Source organism: Manis javanica, chromosome 8 (assembly GCF_040802235.1).
Source record: "Manis javanica isolate MJ-LG chromosome 8, MJ_LKY, whole genome shotgun sequence".
Taxonomy (NCBI): domain Eukaryota; kingdom Metazoa; phylum Chordata; class Mammalia; order Pholidota; family Manidae; genus Manis; species Manis javanica.
Genome location: NC_133163.1, coordinates 8492266 through 8510267, shown reverse-complemented (window position 1 = coordinate 8510267; position 18002 = coordinate 8492266). Strand labels below are relative to the sequence as shown.

Below are 18002 nucleotides of genomic sequence, written 5' to 3'. Positions count from 1 at the left end.
GCAATACAGTACCTGACACAGTGCCTGGCATGGAGTGTATTCCATTAATGTTTATTCAACTCAGGTGAATTATCCAATATCCCTTGGCTAACTCCAACAGCCTGGGTCAGCCTGGTATGGGACTGGGTCTGCTACTCAAACCACGACTCTTCCGCTATCCTGGATACTCTCTCTAGTTTAAGTCACTTACTTACTGATAAAATCATATGCTTATTAACTCGAGCACAAACTAACTTAAGGGTCATCATAAGGTATTACCATAATTTGAGCTTTTCAGATTTCTATGGCTAAGAAAGTCATTACTGAGTTGAAATATTTTTACTTAGTAGAAAAAAAAAAGCTTTTTACACAGGGTAAGTCAGGAAAACAAAGTTTCCTTTTGTTTTCCACAACTATGACAGCTAAGTCACCTATGTTCATGATTTCCTTACTTTAGAAAATTAAAACCCTACAATGGTACAACTGTAAACAGCAAACTCGAATGCAATATACGGACGGTTGAGGGGAGGGGAAAGCCACTCACTCCGTTCTTGCCAAACTCAAGGCTGAATACACTTTAAGAAGACTGTGCGCTGAACATACAGATGGCAGGTACAACTGTACGTGGTGAGTTACCTGTACATAAAGCACCTGGAAGATACAATCAATCAACTCACAACCACTGGATGACAAGTAGAAAACAGGTTTTTAAAGGTTTGAAAATTGCAGCTTCAGCACTTTTGCAACACTTGCTTTTACGATGTCACGTGAAGCACACAGGCATAATTAAACAGCACTACTAGGGCCACACAATTATTCACAGGCTGGCTTTGTAAACATGTCATCAAGCAAAGCAGGCAAACCGGCAGAGGAGGCCTTCACCTAACTTTCTCCAGATGGCAAACGCTGTACAGAGACTGCGGTGTGCGAGTAGCGCACCCAAAATAAAGGAATAACTAGGAATTCTGACACCCTCGAAAGTCCTCCTCATCCTTCATCTTTCCAGAGTGTCCATGAAATGAATTCGTTTGCCACAGAGCCTCGAGACCCCTCCTACCCTAAAAGGCAGCACCTGGTCACCTCCTTCCAAGGACGCCTTTCAGCCAACTTCACAGCCCCGAAACCACTGGCTCAACTTATCGCCACAGTGTAGACTCCATGACCAATGTTAAGTCTTCGGAGCACGTCATTTGGGGTGGCAAACTTGCTAGAAACATATTAAACAACACTTCAACCCATTTCCCTAGCCCTAGCACACTTAGAGCCAAACAGTTGAATGACACCTGTTCAAATCGCCCTGAATTGGGGAGCGAGTCCCGCCCTGCTGGCAGCCAGCAGCTCTTACCCATTTGTCCAAGGGGACCTGGGCGAGGGACCCGGTGCCCTGGTACAAGTCCAGGCTGAGCTGCTCCAGGCTCAGTTTCTCCTGCAGAAAGTGGCCCAGGTACCTCTGCAGGAGGTACCGACAGGCTCTCTTCTTGATGGACTCTGAAAACGGCCAAGGCATGATGAGGGCTGGCAGATGGGCCGGCGGGGTCTGCGGGCGGCGGCGGCTCCGGCCCGGAGGCCCAGCCTCCAGCTCCAGGCCGCGGCGGCTGCGCCTCGGGCTGCGGCCGGAGTCCCCAGGCCACGGCGGGGCCTAAGCGAGGAGGGGTGGCTCCTCCATGCCGGCTCAGCGCCAGGCGTCCCTCAGAGTGACCCCATCGCTCGCGATTAGGCCTGGCGGGGACAAGGCGCGGAGGAATCCCCGTGGCCCCCAGGCCCCGGGACTTCGAGGGCGTCCTAGTTGGCACAGAGAGAGGATGCAAAAGAACGCGCGGGGAGGCGGCAGGGGCTGAGGCGGAGGCGGACACAGCCACGGGCGCCGCGCCGCGAATTCGTTGTCATGCGCTGGGCGCGCTCCCGGCTCTTGGGACGCTCCGGGCGCGTTCGCGAGACCTGGACTCGCTGCGCGCGACCGGGCGCTGACGGAAGTGACGCTACACTGGGGAGGTGGGGGTCGAAGAGGCGGGGAGAAGGGCCCGGAAGGGAGCAGTTCCGGCCCCCGAGGGGGCGGGGCGAGGGCGCGGACTGGAGGGGGCGGTGCCCCAGGTCCGCTCCAGGCTGCTGGAGTGGGAGAGGAGGACGCGGGGCGCGCGCAGGTGAGGGGCCGCGGGGCGGGCAGTGGACGGCCGCCGGCGGGCGCTGGGAGCGGGCCGCAGGCCCTCGGAGCGGGACTTGGCGGGCCGAGCCGTGAGGGCCGCGGCAGAAGGGGTCCTGTGCCCGGGCTGAGAAGGCTGGGGCGGGTCCGGCCTGGGCTGTCCGGTCTCTTCAGACCCCGACCCCGGAAACGGGCGCCCGGAGCGCCGCGGCCCCACTCTAAGGGCTGCAGCTCCGCCGGAGCACCCCCGCCCGCCCCCGGAGCGTTGGCCGGTGCCCACTGTCAGCAAGTTATTCGTCCCCCGCCTCTTCAGGTATTGTTTCCAAAGCTTCATCTTCGCTGCTGTTAGTCTGGCGGTTTGCAGTTTACAGAGCGCTTTCTTCGTCCTGGTGTGCTGCACACCAGCGACCTGGAAACTTGAGGTTTGGAGGCATTCGTGGGCAGAACTGCTTTCTCTGATCAGTGCCACAGCCCCCGGACTCCGCGGAAACCCGAGCGAAGTACTCGGGCGGTTATGAGAAAATGCGCCATCGTATTTCTGCCTTTTCGGAGGCAACTCCTGCAGAGGCGGAGCCGCCTCTTAACTTAGTCACCGCGAAAGGCCTTAGTGCGGGTGGCCTGGGAGTCAGACGTCCTGGGTTAGAATCCAGACATAGGCATATACTGGCCGAGCCACCGCCTCCTCTGTGTCTTTGCCAACTGCGAGCATGTTAATGTCTTTTCTCCGAAGATTGTTACAGAGCTGAAATGGTGTGAGTGGGGAGTGAACCTGAACAGTCCTGATCCATACAATTTAATTAAGGGTAGTGAATTAAGACGACCGGTTTAAGGATATTTTATTTATATGTTGATAATTCTCAAGAATGCTTTAGAAATGCTAACAGCCCAGAAATGATGACAGATGGAGGAACGTCTCTTTCTTCTTTCCACAACCAGCTTTTCGTTTTAGATCCAGTGTGCTCTCCAGTAGATGTAGTTGCTTGGATTGTTGGGGCCCCTCATTCTTTGTAGACTTGTCCCAAGCATTCTCGGTAATTTCAGTGCTCTTGCTCGTCATTCACTCAAAAATATTTGTTAAGGGTCCATTAAATAAAAGTCGCCACAATTGGTGATGTGAAAAAGGTTAAGAATTTAAGGAGCTTGTATTGTATGGGAAAAGGGTGATTCCTTTATCCAGTACATATTTATCATTTACCTGCCATATGCCAGGAACTGTTCTAGATGCTGGCGATGCAGCAGTGAAGAAATTAATTCCCTGTCCTCATAGGACTTAGATTTTTTTGAAGGGAGGGGAAATAGTCAAGTACATCGTTGGTCATGGGGTAATAAACACTGTAGAATATAAAAATAAAGCGATATAAAGGGAATGGCAGGGAACAGATTTGCCACTTTTACATCAAGGGATAAGGAAAGGCCTCTCTTATTTTATAATGTGACATTTTAGTAGAGAGTTAGAGAAAGTTGGGGAGCAAGACACATGACTACCTTGAAGAGTTGTTTTCCAGATTAGGAGGAACAGCAAGTGCCGGGCCCTATGGCTAGGGCAGGCTTGGTGAATTCAGATAAGGTCTGGAAGGATTGAAGGAAAGAGGAGTGAGTAGAGGGGGGCCCCTGGGGAGCAGGTCATGTAGGGCCTTGTAGGCCATTGGAAGGACTTTGCCTTTTACTCTGGGTCGGTGAATGGGTTTGAGGCAGTATAATCTGGTCTAAGATTTTACAGGATCATGCTAACTGCTATGTTGAGAAATTGGCTTTTGTCGGGGTGGGAGGAGTAAAGCAAGATGAGTTAGGAAAATAATGCAGTCATCAGGCGGAAGATGACAGCGGCTTGGTCTAGAGTGGTAGTGGTGAAGATGGTAAGAAGTAATTGTATTTTGGGTATATTTTGAAGATAGTAAGACTTATTTGTGGATAATAACTATAAAACTTGGCATAAAAGGAGTATAAACAAAGTGATATGAAAAGGTGGCATCTTACCTGGCAGGAAGTTAGAAGAGGCTTTGGGAGGTTTGACCTGCACTTTTGATGAAGGGATATTGACTTCTTTGAAGTCCAAACCTTAAGCGATTTCCTTTGGAATATCAAATTGCATTCAGGTTGTACACAGAATGTCTGAAATATCAAATATGAAAAGGGAAAATAAAAATTGGAAGATTTTATAATACAAATATGCTCCCTTCAAAGTGTTAAATGTGTTGCCTGGTACATTTTATGCTTTCTAGGATAAATTCAGCAAAAATGTCAAGGTTTACAACCTGCTGTTACTACATACTTACCTCAAATAGGTTATGAACTCTTCCTAAACCACAGTGCTATTTTTGTGTTTTATCAAAGACAATGTGCTATCACAAAATGTTAACACCTACCATTAATTAGGTGAGGGAGGTTAAGATAATTACAAGCCAAATATTGTCAACTGTTTAAGAATTCTTTAAGAGGATTTGACAGGTTAGAAGCTACATTCCAGAGGCTGAATGGGTTATGTCAAAATAATCGTCCTTCAGAGAAATACATGTTAACATAAAATAAAAGCAAATGAAATGTGGGCTTTTTAAGTCTTGCACCTGAGGTAACAGGAATATGGTGTTGGAGTTCCTGTGTTACTGTTGTCAGAGTTGGAGAAGGCAGAGACAGCCGCTCTACATAATGTAAAGAGCACTGAACTTGGAGTCCAAAACTTGAGTTTCAGGGTCAGGTCTTTTCTTCTTTAAAGATATTTTTAAATACTTTATTTGTAATATGTAATAATTAACATAATATTTTTTGAGCTGTGTGCTTGTCATGCTAAGCATTTGCCATATATTCACTCATTTAGTTCTCTCATTATCCCTTTAAGATAGATGCAGTGGTCAGCTTTATTTTAGAGAGGGGGAATGTGAATAGAGAGAGATTAAAATGTCCCAAGTCCTAGAATTGAGATTCTAGCTGTAATCAGTCTGTTCAAGGACCCTTTAGCCATCACACCATACCAGCCACTCCTTGTTTATGTTGAGAGGATTTTCCAGACTGATGATTACAGTATTTCATTCCAGCCCTCAGCTGACTGTTGGAATGTCAACTGAAAAGTCAAACTTTCTTTCGAAGTTAAAATTTGCTGTTCTTGGAATCATTTTGGCTTTGTTCTTTTGTCATGCAGTGTATATATAACTGTCTTTCTATGCCCGTGTTTGTCATCAAGGACAAATCACTCTTCAGCTCTTTGATGCTGTAAATTTGTGATGAAACAGAACATGGTCTACGAAATTAAGAAGTAGAGAATAAAGAACTTGGTAATCAAATCCTCCAAAAATGCTAACAGAACCCAAAAGTTACACCAACAGATGAAGCTGCTTCCTAAATAATTTATGTGTGCTGTTATAAGGAATCATTTTTGGAAACTTTATGCACAGTGATGCAATGTACCGGAATAACTAATAGCACCAGTGAGGTATTCCAATTTTTTAAGGTGCTGGCAACGGAATAGTGCTCATGAGAACCTAGTAGAGAGCCAATTACGAGTTTAAATGGAAAGCAAAGAGGTGTTCTATTTTATATCTCTTTACACATTTGTTTTAAATTGGCTAGAATGCACTTTATATTAACTATAGCACCAAATCCCCTATATAACATAGAGGTTTGTATAGAAAGAAAAAAACCTTAATTCCTGGAGTTGCGGGGGGGTTGTTTTTGTTTTAAAACATTCTGTGAGTCTCTACTTAGAATCTCATGACCATTTTCTGGTTTTTAAGGAAAGATTGTTTATAGGGCTGTGGTGTTGCTACTTATTTACAGTTTAAAAGACTTCTCAAATCAACAGTTTGAATTTATTCACCCTTAGCTCCCTCCTGTAATCAACAAAAGCACAGTTGATTCTGGCTTCTTTATTATTACAGGCTGTGTGTATGTGTCTCTGTCATTGTTGGAAATGGGGTGCAGAGTAAATTTATGAATCAATGTACTAATGGAAAAATCAGTCCTTTTTATTTGAATTACAAATACTGTACATTTGTGATACTACAAAAGATTCTAATTTAAAAGTTTTACTCTTAAGACAGAAATCTCAGAGCTATTGAAAATAGATTGCTACTTGTTACAGAAAATAGAGATTAAATTGGCTTTAGCTTTGCCTAAATTCTAAATGTTGTTAATTATAATTAATCAGCTTTATTCATCTTTCCTTTCAAAACAGTTGTTTGAAATGCAGATAAATTCAAACCTCTCATTTGTTCTAAAACGGAAGCTACAGTTACTTTATTTTTAGTAACCTGGCTTCTCTAAGAAGAAAATTGTTTCTACTTCCTACACCTTTTACTTTCTAATATGTGACTTTTTTCAAGTTTTTTGTCTTACTGCAAACAAAACATTTTCTTTTTGCCATAGAAAAATATAAAAATGAAGAAGAGAATAAAGGACTTGGTAATCAATAGCTTGATAACTAGTTCAGAAACACTAACACAGCCCAAAAGTCATACCGACAGATGGAGTATGAGCCCTCAGTAATTACCATAACTTTTAACAAAAAACAGTATCGTAACGAAGGAAAACCTATAAAGACTTAGGTCTAACTTACTACTAACCTTCTACCCTTCTTCCAGCTCCCACCTCTGCACATTAACTTTATACCTCCACGCCCAATGCCTGGAATTTTGAGCTTTTTGAGGTAATTTTGAGGGTTAGGTCAGTACTTCTTTTACTCTTTACTCAAATACTCCTGTCAGAAACAGAGGAAATTCTAAGGATGTGGAGGCATAACCTGAAGAACACATGGCTTAAAACTTCCTTCGGCTTTAAAATTCTAGGCAATTTTACATCATACTCCATTAACATTGTTCCTCCAATAGTGGTGTGTGTTTTCCCAGGAATGTCTACCATGTTTATCCTGTGGCTTTGTACACCCTTGTTACAGGACCAGGTACCACAGCTTGAGAAGCAGAGAATTCGAATTTTTTCTTTGTTCTACTCATGCAGAAAACATCCAGTGAACACCCATTTTATGCCAGACACTGTGCTCATGATGCAGACATCACAGGCCCCCATATGCAATGAGGTATGATAAGTACAGAGGTACCATTGCAGAGATTCTACTAAGGAAGGAGGATGTAGTGATTCACCCTTTCCTGAGAGTGCCTGCAGAATCCTGAAGTAGCGGTGTCCAAGCTGAATTTTGAAGGATTAAAAGTCTGGAAGTAGTGTCAAAGTACAATTATTTTTATTTTAAAAACATGGGTCTTATATATAGGAAGCATTTGTCAAAAATGTATTTAATTCATTAATGATGGAACCAGCAGGATGGTAAAGCTGATTTGAAGTAGTATAGGAGAGACCAAGATCAATAAAAGGAAAACTGATGAAATAAGATTGCAAAGTTTCTCAGAACAGGCTAATGGGATTTCCATTCCTGGCAGAGGTAGAATAACAAAGACCAGATTTATCCTTCTAGCTGAAACAGTAAAAACAGTGGGCAAAATATACGAAACAATGGTTTTTAAGACTGGGCATCAGGCAGTGAGGACAGGGATCCTTGAGAGGCAAGATACAAATGAGGTCAGCTTATTGCCTGGAGAGGATTTTCAGGCATGGCTCTAGGAGGAGAAACCACCTGGCAGTCTCCCTGAGTTGAGGATATGGAGCTAGGAATTCCTGAAGACCAAAGCAGCTGGGCAGAGTACTAGAAAGCGGAGAGCTTCACAGACAGCTTCACAGACAGCAGGAGAGGGTCCCTCTCCAGCCCACAACTGAAAACTGATTGACACACAGGTGTGAGGAAACCATGAGCCCAAGGAGGTTGTGCATGGTCAACCCAAGTTCATACAACTTTAGTAGTACGTTTATAGTAGGACCAAGACATATCACTGCTTCCTCTAATTATCTGCCACTCACTATTAAGTTCATTTCTTAGGTTGTAATCATGATGCATGTACATAATGTTAATATTTGTGTACATATTTCACATGCCTTTCTTATGTTCCAAATGAATCTGTAAGCTACTAGTAGACATCTTTAATTAGTATGCTTAGAAAAATGCCAGTTATATAGAAGCACAGTGGATTATGATGTTTGATTAGCATATGCATCTCCACATCTACTCATATGTAAAACTGCATTCAGTCCTTTTACATCTACTGATTTTTCTCAACCATAATATAAACTCAGTTCATTATCATGTTATCCACAAGTATTCATAAAGTCTAGACCCACACTGTCTGATAAAGCAGCCATTAGCTATTTAAATTTACATGAATGAAAATTAAATAAAAATTGAAAATCACTTCCTCTGTTACTCTAGCCAAACTTCAAGTGTTGAATAACTCCATGTGGCTAGTAGCTACTATACTGTACGATACTGATGACATTTCCATCATCACACAAAGTTCTGTTGGCCTAGAATTTCTTACTTGATGATAAGTTATTTTGCCTACAGAAATGGAAAGTAAGGACTTTTACCAGATTTACCCTGATGAGTCAGCATTTCTGGTAACCTGACAGTAGCTCTAATAGGTTGATAGTAATTCTAGTAGTTGTCCTGTCACTAGAATGGGCATGCATTTCCTCATCTTTAGTGGTGCAGGCCTCCATAGTCAGGTACACAAATAACTCATTGAAAAATCAGGAGAAAGTAAGTTTATATTTGTATTTTACCTTCTTGTGCTGAAGTGTACATCTATGTGTTTTTAATACTTTAAGTGTATTAGAGTAAACAATGTAACTATGTAAATATGTAACAAACAATAAATATATAAACAGACATGATGAGGTGTCTGCTCAAAGTATTTTTAGTTATCAGGTTGCATAATCAAAAGTGTAGGAACCACTTCTCTAGCGCTCCATTGATAAGGCCACCCATTTGCTCCCTGGTCTGCTTCTGTAGGTCCTGTCATCACCAACTGACTTCATGTTTTTTGGCTCTGTGTTCAAATTCAAGAGCGGATTTAATTAGATAGGCCATTCACCATTCAGAATCAAGAGGTGGATAGAGCTCTTAACTCAGGACAATTCATAAACCCCTTGCCAGCCTTGAGATAGTGTCATTAATTGAAACACCCATCCCCAAGGTACATTTTGCTGTGATCATGGTGCTGAGTTGTAGAGTTCAAAGCCTGAAACCTATGATTAAGGAGGCTTTCCAAAGAACCGGTGAACTCTGGACCTCCTTTTAAGAGAACCATGTAAACTACCCATCCAAAGTGTTTATTAAAAGTAAATTATTACTGTTCCAAAAAGGAAGGTCAGATAATGATGTCTCTGACTACTATCATACTCCTTTCCTGCTGGTAGGATAAAAACACAGGGGATAGAATAAGGGCCTCCCAAAGGTGTCCAAGTCCTAACCTCCAGAAACTGTGAGTGTGTCACCTTGAGATGACATTTGTAATGTCAAATGTCATTTTTAACAACAAATGGAACTTTACAGGTTTAATTAAGTTAAGGACTTTGGCCGGGGAAGCTATTCTGGCTTGCTGGATGGGCCCAGTATAATCACGAGAGTCCTTATAAAAGGGATGTGGGTGTCAAAAGTAAGGAAGAGGAGATGTGACCACAGAACCAGAGGTTGGAGTGATGCACTTTGGAGGTAGAAAAGGGAGTCAAGAAATACAGAAGGCCCCTGGAAGCTAGAAAAGGGCAGGGAAACAGGTTATTCTCTGAAGGCCTGGGAAGAATGCAGCCCTGCTGACATCTTAATTTACATTTCTCAACTCCACAACTATAATTAATTTGTGTTGTTTTAAGCCACCAAGTTTGTGGTAATTTGTTTCAGCAGCAGTAGGAAACTACACACACATACTGGTAAATATAAAACTTTTATTAAGCACTTTCTGCATGGCAGGCACAAAAATACCATCAGTGTTCCATTTTTTTAAACTTCATTACCTCTATAAAGGTGTTGAAGAGTTAGATCAGTTAATCACTGCTTTTCATTTTGGGTCGTCTCCTAATTCACTTAGGATACTTCCAGTTGCCAGGAAAATAATGGGAATTTATTGGCACCAATAACTGAGAAGTGCAAAGGCTAGGCACCTATCAGAGCTCTGGCTCCATTTCTCTGTAAATCTCTTGGCTCTGTTCTCCCATTGTCAGCATCCTTGGGCTAGTTTCTTCCATCTCAGGGTGGCTACCAGGAACAACTGGGGCTGTGTGCTCCAAACTATTCTGGATTGAGGTGACTAGGAAGAATTCCATGTATTGGTTAATTTAAGATAGGCGATAGGCTTCAACTGGGATCATGGTCAATCTAACCCAGATTGCTTCATTACATTACTCAGTAGCGAAAGGGGACGCTATGATTCCCCTTAGAAAATCTGGGTGCTGTTAGAAAGAGGAAAAGATACTGAAAAATAATCAAGAGCCTGTTACAACCAGCAAGGGATAAATTGTGATAACACCTTAATAATAGCTTAAAATGTATAATGCTCTAATAATAAAATCTATCTTTTCATTCATATGTGTCATCATCAGAAGTTCTGAATGTGCCCTTTTTTGTGTCAAAGACATTTCAAAAAAATATTTAAGTTCACAGTCTTAGGAAATGTATGTTTCTCTTTTTTGCCCCTTGTTATTAGTGATTACACAACAGTTTGATGATCCACTTCACTGACTTGTGAGGATTTCTTCCTTTCTAGTATTGGATTTTTCATCTTTCTTCATCATTAAGGCCCTAATTGCAATAAACTAGACTTGCTTTAAAGTTTGACTTTATTAAGCTTTCTCATACAAACATCTTTTTCATGTAATGATTGTTTTTCTAATATCTCTAAGTCACTTGATTACTTGAGCAAAATAAAGAAGGTTAGTGTTTTTGATGTTAAGAGATTTACTGTTGACAGTGACACTTTAAAATCTTCAAAACTAAAAATCAAACAGATCATTTCTTATACATAAAAGCAAGTATGATATTTAGGGGTATAGTGATTATTTTTAGAGTAAGGTAGAAACTTTTATGAAATCAAATATTTTTACTTTCAGATATAGTAAGTCAATACGAGATTTGTTATCTGGCAGATTGCTTCATCAGTAATTGGGAAGTTTATTAGTAGTAGTGTAGGATAGTAGTTAGTAATATAGCAAAATTATGATAGTAGTGAGTGACTAATTTTGTAAAGTGGTATGGGAGACAAGATAACCCTTAAAACATCACTGTTGAAATAGGATTGAAGGAATATATTATTTGTACGTTTGCTATGTAAGTTTTGAAGTAGACTTAAATAGTTTATCATAAATTGCCTTTAGCAAATAGTTTTGGCTTTTATAATGTGCAAATGGCATGAGCTGGAGGAACTCCAGCTCCATAAGATTTTTGCAGATAACTTAGAGCAGTGCCTGTACAGTAAAATCACCCAGAAACTGAAAAATGCTTTGGAAAGTTTTCCCAGAGATTTTGATTCCATTTCTCTAGGTTGGGTCAGTGACTGAGGTTGAAGACCGCTAAGAAGATTTTAAACATCACACAATTAGGATACAAGTTAGTAACTTTGGAAAAAAGATTAAAATTTTAAGATAATAGACAAATTGCATAAACATAAGTTAAAAATTTATACTGTATTCAGGACAGCAGGTGCTTAATCCATATCAGAATAATGAAAATTTAACTTTTAGAACCTTCAGGTAAAAAGAAAGCTTAATGTCTTGTTCTGAGAAGCCCATTTTACATTCCAAAGCAGTCTCACATTCATTAACTTTTTTCATTCATGCAAATTTGAATATTAGCTATATTCACTGCTACCCCAGTCACAGAAGAGAAGCTAGAATACACAGCAGCATGGTAGTAATATCAGATCAGGTTAACACAAGAAATAATATTTTTATATTATAATGTTGGACAAGTTCAAATAAGTGATGAAAAGGTGAGTTATTCAATAAATGGGGTTGGGATAGTAGGCTATCCATTTGGAAAACAAAGTTCTACAAAATAAATTCCAGATGACTCAAAGAGTTAAATATAGGTATAGAGAATGAGAATTCAGAAGACAATTTAGGGAGTTTTTAAGACATAATTATGGGATGCACCCCAAATCGATGAGAGGTAGTGTACTGTGGTAGGTAGACTTGAACTTTGATTTCAGACCACCTGAGTTCATTTCCATTTCTGTTTTTTACAGCTGTGTGATCTTGCAACTAAAAATATCCTATAAATATCCAAAAAGATGTTTAATCAAGGAAATACATATTTAAATAATGAAGCATTATTCTTTGCCTCTCAAATTGGCAAATACTAAAAAGGATTGGGAAGAGTGTGGTAAACAAGAGTGCAGTGCCTGATAGTCTAGTGGTGGAGCATAAATCAGTATAGCCTCTCTTGAAGGGTGACTCAGTAGTAACTATAGAAAGTTAAAATGAGCATATGCTTTGACCCAGCAATTCCAGTTCTAAATATCCTAGAAAAATAATTATGAAAAACAATTATACATTTAAAAAGAAGTATGTACTAAGACTTTACTGAGGCATTCTGTGAAACAGCTAAAAACAGATACTCTAAATTCTTATCAATAAGGTAATTAACCTTTTGGGGAGAAGTGGAGAACAGATTTTTTTTTTAATCTATAGGCGCTGGAAATTCTGTTGTGATAAACTCCTGAAATTAGTTTTAGACAATACTTTCCCTAAAAGTTGTTAGCTAGTTAGTTTTCTATTAAATACCAGTTGGAACATATTGGGGGAGGGGCACGGGGAAGGCAGTGTAGCACAGAGAAGACAAGTAGTGACTCTATAGCATCTTACTATGCTGATAGACAGTGTCTGTAATGGGTTATGTGCTGGGGACTTGATAATGGGAGGATCTAGTAACCGCAGTGTTGCTCATGTGATTGTATATTAATGATATCATAATAAAAATAAATACCAGCTGTGAGATGAGCTCCTTTAAAGAAGCATTAATATTTGAAATATCTTCCTATAAACAAGTTGTATCTGCTTTTTTGTAGAATGGAAACAGACTGTAATCCCATGGAACTAAGCAGCGTGTCAGGATTTGAAGAAGATGCCGAGCTCAATGGTTTTGAAGGAACTGACGTGAAAGACATGAGGCTGGAAGCTGAAGCAGTTGTCAATGATGTTCTCTTTGCTGTTAACAGCATGTTTGTCTCCAAGAGTCTGCGCTGCGCAGACGACGTGGCCTACATCAATGTGGAAACAAGAGAGAGGAACAGATACTGCCTGGAGCTCACTGAAGCAGGGCTAAGGGTAAGTCACTTCGCTTTTCAGGAAAAAAAATTTCTATCTTTACCACTTTATCAAAAAGGGGTCAGGGAATGGGAAAGAGTGTTAAATCAGAACTCAACACTTGGTAGTTTCTGAGATTTTTTTTTTAAGGAAAATTTTTTCCTAGGAACTTTTATTAATTCTAAAGTCTTTTGGTATTTTTTGTCAAAGGGGAAATTGTATTTTTTGACAAAGAAAAAACCTTTGATGTAGACTGTTGTTTTATTTTAATCATCACCCCAAAATTAATTTATTTCTTATCTCTAGCTCAATGTATCTTCTAACATTATGCATTCTCTGCGTTGGATTACTTTGAAGTCATTGTGCTGAAAGGACCTTTTTCTGCCTCTTGCAAATGTCTCTTCTCCTAAGGCAGCATAGTTGAACTCCACTGTCCTCTAGCTGTTAAGACCAGAACTGGTTCACGGCGGAGTGCTCCACCTCCAAACTTCCAAGAGCGTCCTTTATTACATGTGAGCTTTTCTAGGCGGAGGGACCTCTCTGCATCCTTTAAGCCAGAATCCTGAGTTTAGAACAGTAGAAAGAACTACCCAAGAGCAACTTTTCATTTTTAAAAAACCTATTTTGAAAATTTTTGACCTACTGAAGAAAGGAGTAGATATTAGAAACCCCAAATTTTGGTTTTAACTTTACTAATTAATTCAATCTTGAGCAAAAATCTATGACTTTCCTGTTTCCTTATCTATTAAGAGTAGTTCCCTAAAAGTTGTACAATATGATGAGATAGAGGGCAAGACCTAAACAAGAGAGAATGTCATAATATTATGTTAAATGAGTATGTGAACATCTCTTTACATGAGTATGTGAACATCTCTGTACTTCATAAGGTTCAGTTTGCTTAAAGGATATGAATTGTGTGTTGTGTATATTCCTTGTGGAGAGTCTCTCACGCTGAAGCAAACAGCAAGGCCAGTATGGCTAACCTACTTCCAGTGCCCTCACAACCCCCATGCACACAGCTGCTTAGCTTTGGGAGTAGTACCTGCATTAGCTAATTTTTGTGCTTCCCTTCCTAAATCCCTAAATTTGTGCTAAATGTTTGTAGTCTTTAGAAGTGAGTCTTAAATAGAAATAGGCAAATCAAACGTAGAGATAAATGGCCCCACGTAAATTAATTCTCTTACTTTGATTAATTCTAAGGTGGCTGTAGTGAGGTAGAAAGGGTTTTCTAATCAGTCAAAAGTTTTACAAGTGAATTCGACTGATCTAGGATGAGTCAGTCAACCTCCTTGAGTCCCTGCTTCTTTATCTATCAAATGTAGATTAAAAAAATAAATAGTAAAAAGGATTTAGGGGATGATTATATGAATAAAGTTTTCAGAAAGATGTGGATCAGTTATAAAACCTGGCATATGAGTACTCAAGTATTTTTTCAGTCTGCCTTATTAATATTCATAGAACAACTATCCTATGTCAGGAATTGGAAATCAAGCCACAAGTAAGACATGATCCCTGTTTAGGAAGACCACAGTCGAGCAGGGATAAAAGAGAGGCAAGCAGAACTGTAATACACTGTAGAAAAGGGCTACAGGAGAACATGGTTCTGAATAGGTGTGACTCACCTTCCTTAGGTGTCTGCCTCTGCTTTTCATTAAAAACAATATTTCTATTTCTAACATAAACTTGTATCTTCTGTGACTTGAATAGATGTCATAAAAATTTAGGATTTATATAGGGAATTCACAAGCTGTGTTCCAGTTAACAAAAACTAAATTGATTTGCCCTACACTGTGCTGATAAACCACGATATAATGTTACTGGAGAAAAATCTTCACCTATGTTTAAAAGAAAAAAACAGAAACATTCTCTTTTATCTCACAGTTGAGCATTTCTTTCCCTGTCAGATAAGTAATATGTTAATAATGTGACTATGGACTTTCAGGTAACTAATTATAAAATGGGATTAAATCTATAAACAATTTTTAGAATTCTTTATAATATAAAGGCCAAACCAAATGAATAATGTTTTATCTATATACTGCCTTTATATGGTAGACTTCAACATATGTAGAATTAAATAGAAGCATGTTTTAGACTCTGAAAATGAAATGCTATTTTTTGTAGCTCCTTAAATTCTTTCTGTTTTGCATTCCTTTTAATATAAGGAGTAGGTAAATCAAACCTTTTAAATTATGAGAAAAAAATTATAAAGAGGGCATTCTGCTGGTAGTGTTCCTATATAATGTACGTAAGTATTAAAGGTTATATTAAAAATATGCATATTCTAACTTGATTAAGAAATAGTGTCATTAGAGAATGGCCCATCTAAACACTTGGTTTTTGCTCACTATGCCAAGATGAAATTATTTATTTTTTCACTGTTACATATCTCTTGTAGGTGGTAGGCTATGCTTTTGACCAAGTGGGTGATCATTTACAGACTCCCTACCATGAAACAGTCTACTCCTTGTTGGATACACTCAGCCCTGCCTACCGGGAAGCATTTGGAAATGCACTCCTTCAGAGACTGGAAGCTTTGAAAAGGGATGGACAGTCATGACTAAGCTTTTTCATTTTAGAAGGGGCTGCTGCTGGTACACAGTGTTGATATAAAGCTTGAAATTCTTGCACAGTCATAATAGAAAATGCATCTTGGGTTTTGTGTCCTTATCATTTATTGCTTCAGATTTAGGCTTTTGACTCAGCACATTATTAGCTAAGGAACTCTTAGTTGCTGATGCATTAAGGGAATCCTGAGGCCATTGCTGTGACACCATTATTAAGACATTCAGATTTCTTCATATAGTATCTCTGCATTTTAAAACCTAATCAGTATTTCATTCTGTTATTACAGGACTTAGATGCTGCCAGCACTCTCTTTTACATAGGAAATTCTAGATTTGCACAGTAATATAGGAATTAAAATGACCTAACTTCAAACTTTGATTCAGCTTGCTAAATCAGGGGTTTACTACTAGCTTGGACTGACTTTGTTTTTGCTACGAGCCTTATTGGAAACAAATTATTAACTAGTTTCCCCTGCACAAATTTTGAAATTTCACTGCTTTACGTAATCTATTTATATTACTAATATGACTGGTAAAGATGAATTAATTATATATTACTTATCTAGTATTACATGAAAAACATGTACTGAAATAGTTCTGTATTCCTTGTTTGCAACAGCCAGCCAGCTAAGAGGACAAACCGTTAGCAAATGAATGTAATAATTACTTGTTTCCAAGATATCTAAGCACATAAGCAAATGTAGGAACAGGCTCCATTCTTTTTCTTAATAAAAAGCATCTTCAATGTGTGTTATTTAAAAGAAAGAAGGTTCTGATTTCCTAGAAAACAATATTTTGGCCTGTGTGGGTTCTTATTATGAATGTGTGTTTACATGATGTACAGTATATATTCAGAAAGTATTTTTGCTTCAAGGTTTACTTTCTATAATGTAGCGCTTTGGTATTCCCACAGTGCCCCTCCTTCCCTAACAGACGCACAGTGTTCTGTCTCTGGGCCATTGTATCGGTTTGAAACCAAAGGATGAGTGAAGCACTCAGAGACTTACTATTTGAAAAAGGGAGACTCTGTTTTTATATTTTATTACAGGTACTAATATTTATAAAAATAACTATGCCATGCTGCTACATGTTTTCAAATATACATTAAATAATAAGGATTGGGGAATTGCTTTTTTAATAGTAGTCTAAAGCAGCGGCTGTAGAAATGTCGAACTAAAATTCTACACTTGGACACCTTCATAATTTGTCATTTGCAGACTTTTTAAATCGTACTTTCAGACTCTGAAGATGATGTAGACCAGAGCAAACTAAAATTTGGTTTAGGTCAAAGTTCACTGGAATGCTCTACTTAATGTTTGATAAATGCACGTTCATTCTCCACTTTTTTTTAGATGCTTAACTCTTTGGGCAATGAAGTCTAATGTCAGGTTGGACTTTTTCATGTTTAATCTCAGGCTAAATGTAAAGGGTATTTGTAAAGTTTGAATAAAATTCTCTTTACTCATTTTGAGTTAAGTAAAGAAAAGCAATTGTGTTTAAAAATTGAAATTGTTCATTTTGTGATAAACAATTGATTCCGTGGGCTTCCGTTTCCGTTTTTGAATTCCCTGTTGTTACATTTTGATGTGAAGTGATTTGCTCTTCTTATTCATATGAAAGAGGAACAGAGAGAGGTGTTAGTGGAACTACACAGATATGAAAACCTCCTCTAGATATGAAAACCCATTTCAGTGTGGGAGTATTTGTAAATGACATATCTGACAAGGGGTTAACTTCCAAAATATATAAAGAACTCATACGCCTCAACACCCAAAAAGCAAATAGCCCTGTTAAAAAATGGGCGGGGAATATGAACAGACAGTTCTCCAAAGAAGAAATTCAGATGGCCAACAGGCAAATGAAAAGATGCTCCACATCACTAATTATCAGGGAAATGCAAATTAAAACCACAATGAAATACCACCTCGTGCCAGTTAGAATGGCCAATATAGAAAAGAATAGGAACAACAAATGCTGGCGAGGATGCAGAGAAAGGGGAACCCTCCTACACTGCTGGTAGGAATGTAAATTCAACCATTGTGGAAAGCAGTATGGAGGTTCCTCAAAAAGCTCAAAATAGAAATACCATTTGACCCAGGAATTCCACTCCTAGGAATTTACCCTAAGAATGCAGCAGCCCAGTTTGAAAAAGACATGTGCACCCCTATGTTTATTGCAGCACT

General features: G+C 39.4%; 2 protein-coding genes across 4 annotated transcripts in view; one reads left to right on the top strand and one right to left on the bottom strand.

Moving 5' to 3' along the window:
• ATG2B (autophagy related 2B) overlaps positions 1-1919 on the bottom strand; it is a 77235-nt gene extending 75316 nt beyond the window's left edge. The window contains exon 1 of the mRNA XM_073241889.1: positions 1325-1919. Coding sequence (XP_073097990.1) covers positions 1325-1486 — 162 coding nt within the window. The 5' untranslated portion in view covers positions 1487-1919. The remainder of the gene's footprint in view (positions 1-1324) is intronic.
• Positions 1920-2010: 91 nt separating this feature from the next.
• Positions 2011-17363, top strand: GSKIP (GSK3B interacting protein). Of its 3 annotated transcripts, none has more exons than XM_036991801.2 (3): positions 2011-2120; positions 13015-13273; positions 15651-17363. In XM_036991801.2, the coding sequence occupies exons 2-3, from the start codon at positions 13016-13018 to the stop codon at positions 15810-15812; spliced, it is 420 nt and encodes a 139-aa protein (XP_036847696.1). In that variant the 5' UTR covers positions 2011-2120; position 13015; the 3' UTR covers positions 15813-17363. The 3 variants fall into 3 exon arrangements, with proteins under 3 accessions (XP_036847696.1, XP_017518351.1, XP_017518350.1); XM_017662862.3 differs by lacking the exon at positions 2011-2120 and adding an exon at positions 2127-2432; XM_017662861.3 differs by lacking the exon at positions 2011-2120 and adding an exon at positions 7122-7145.
• Positions 17364-18002: the final 639 nt, after the last annotated feature.

Coding starts and splice junctions, on each gene's coding strand:
- GSKIP (XM_017662861.3), top strand. Junction 13,274..15,650: donor TCACTGAAGCAGGGCTAAGG/GTAAGTCACTTC, acceptor TATCTCTTGTAG/GTGGTAGGCTATGCTTTTGA.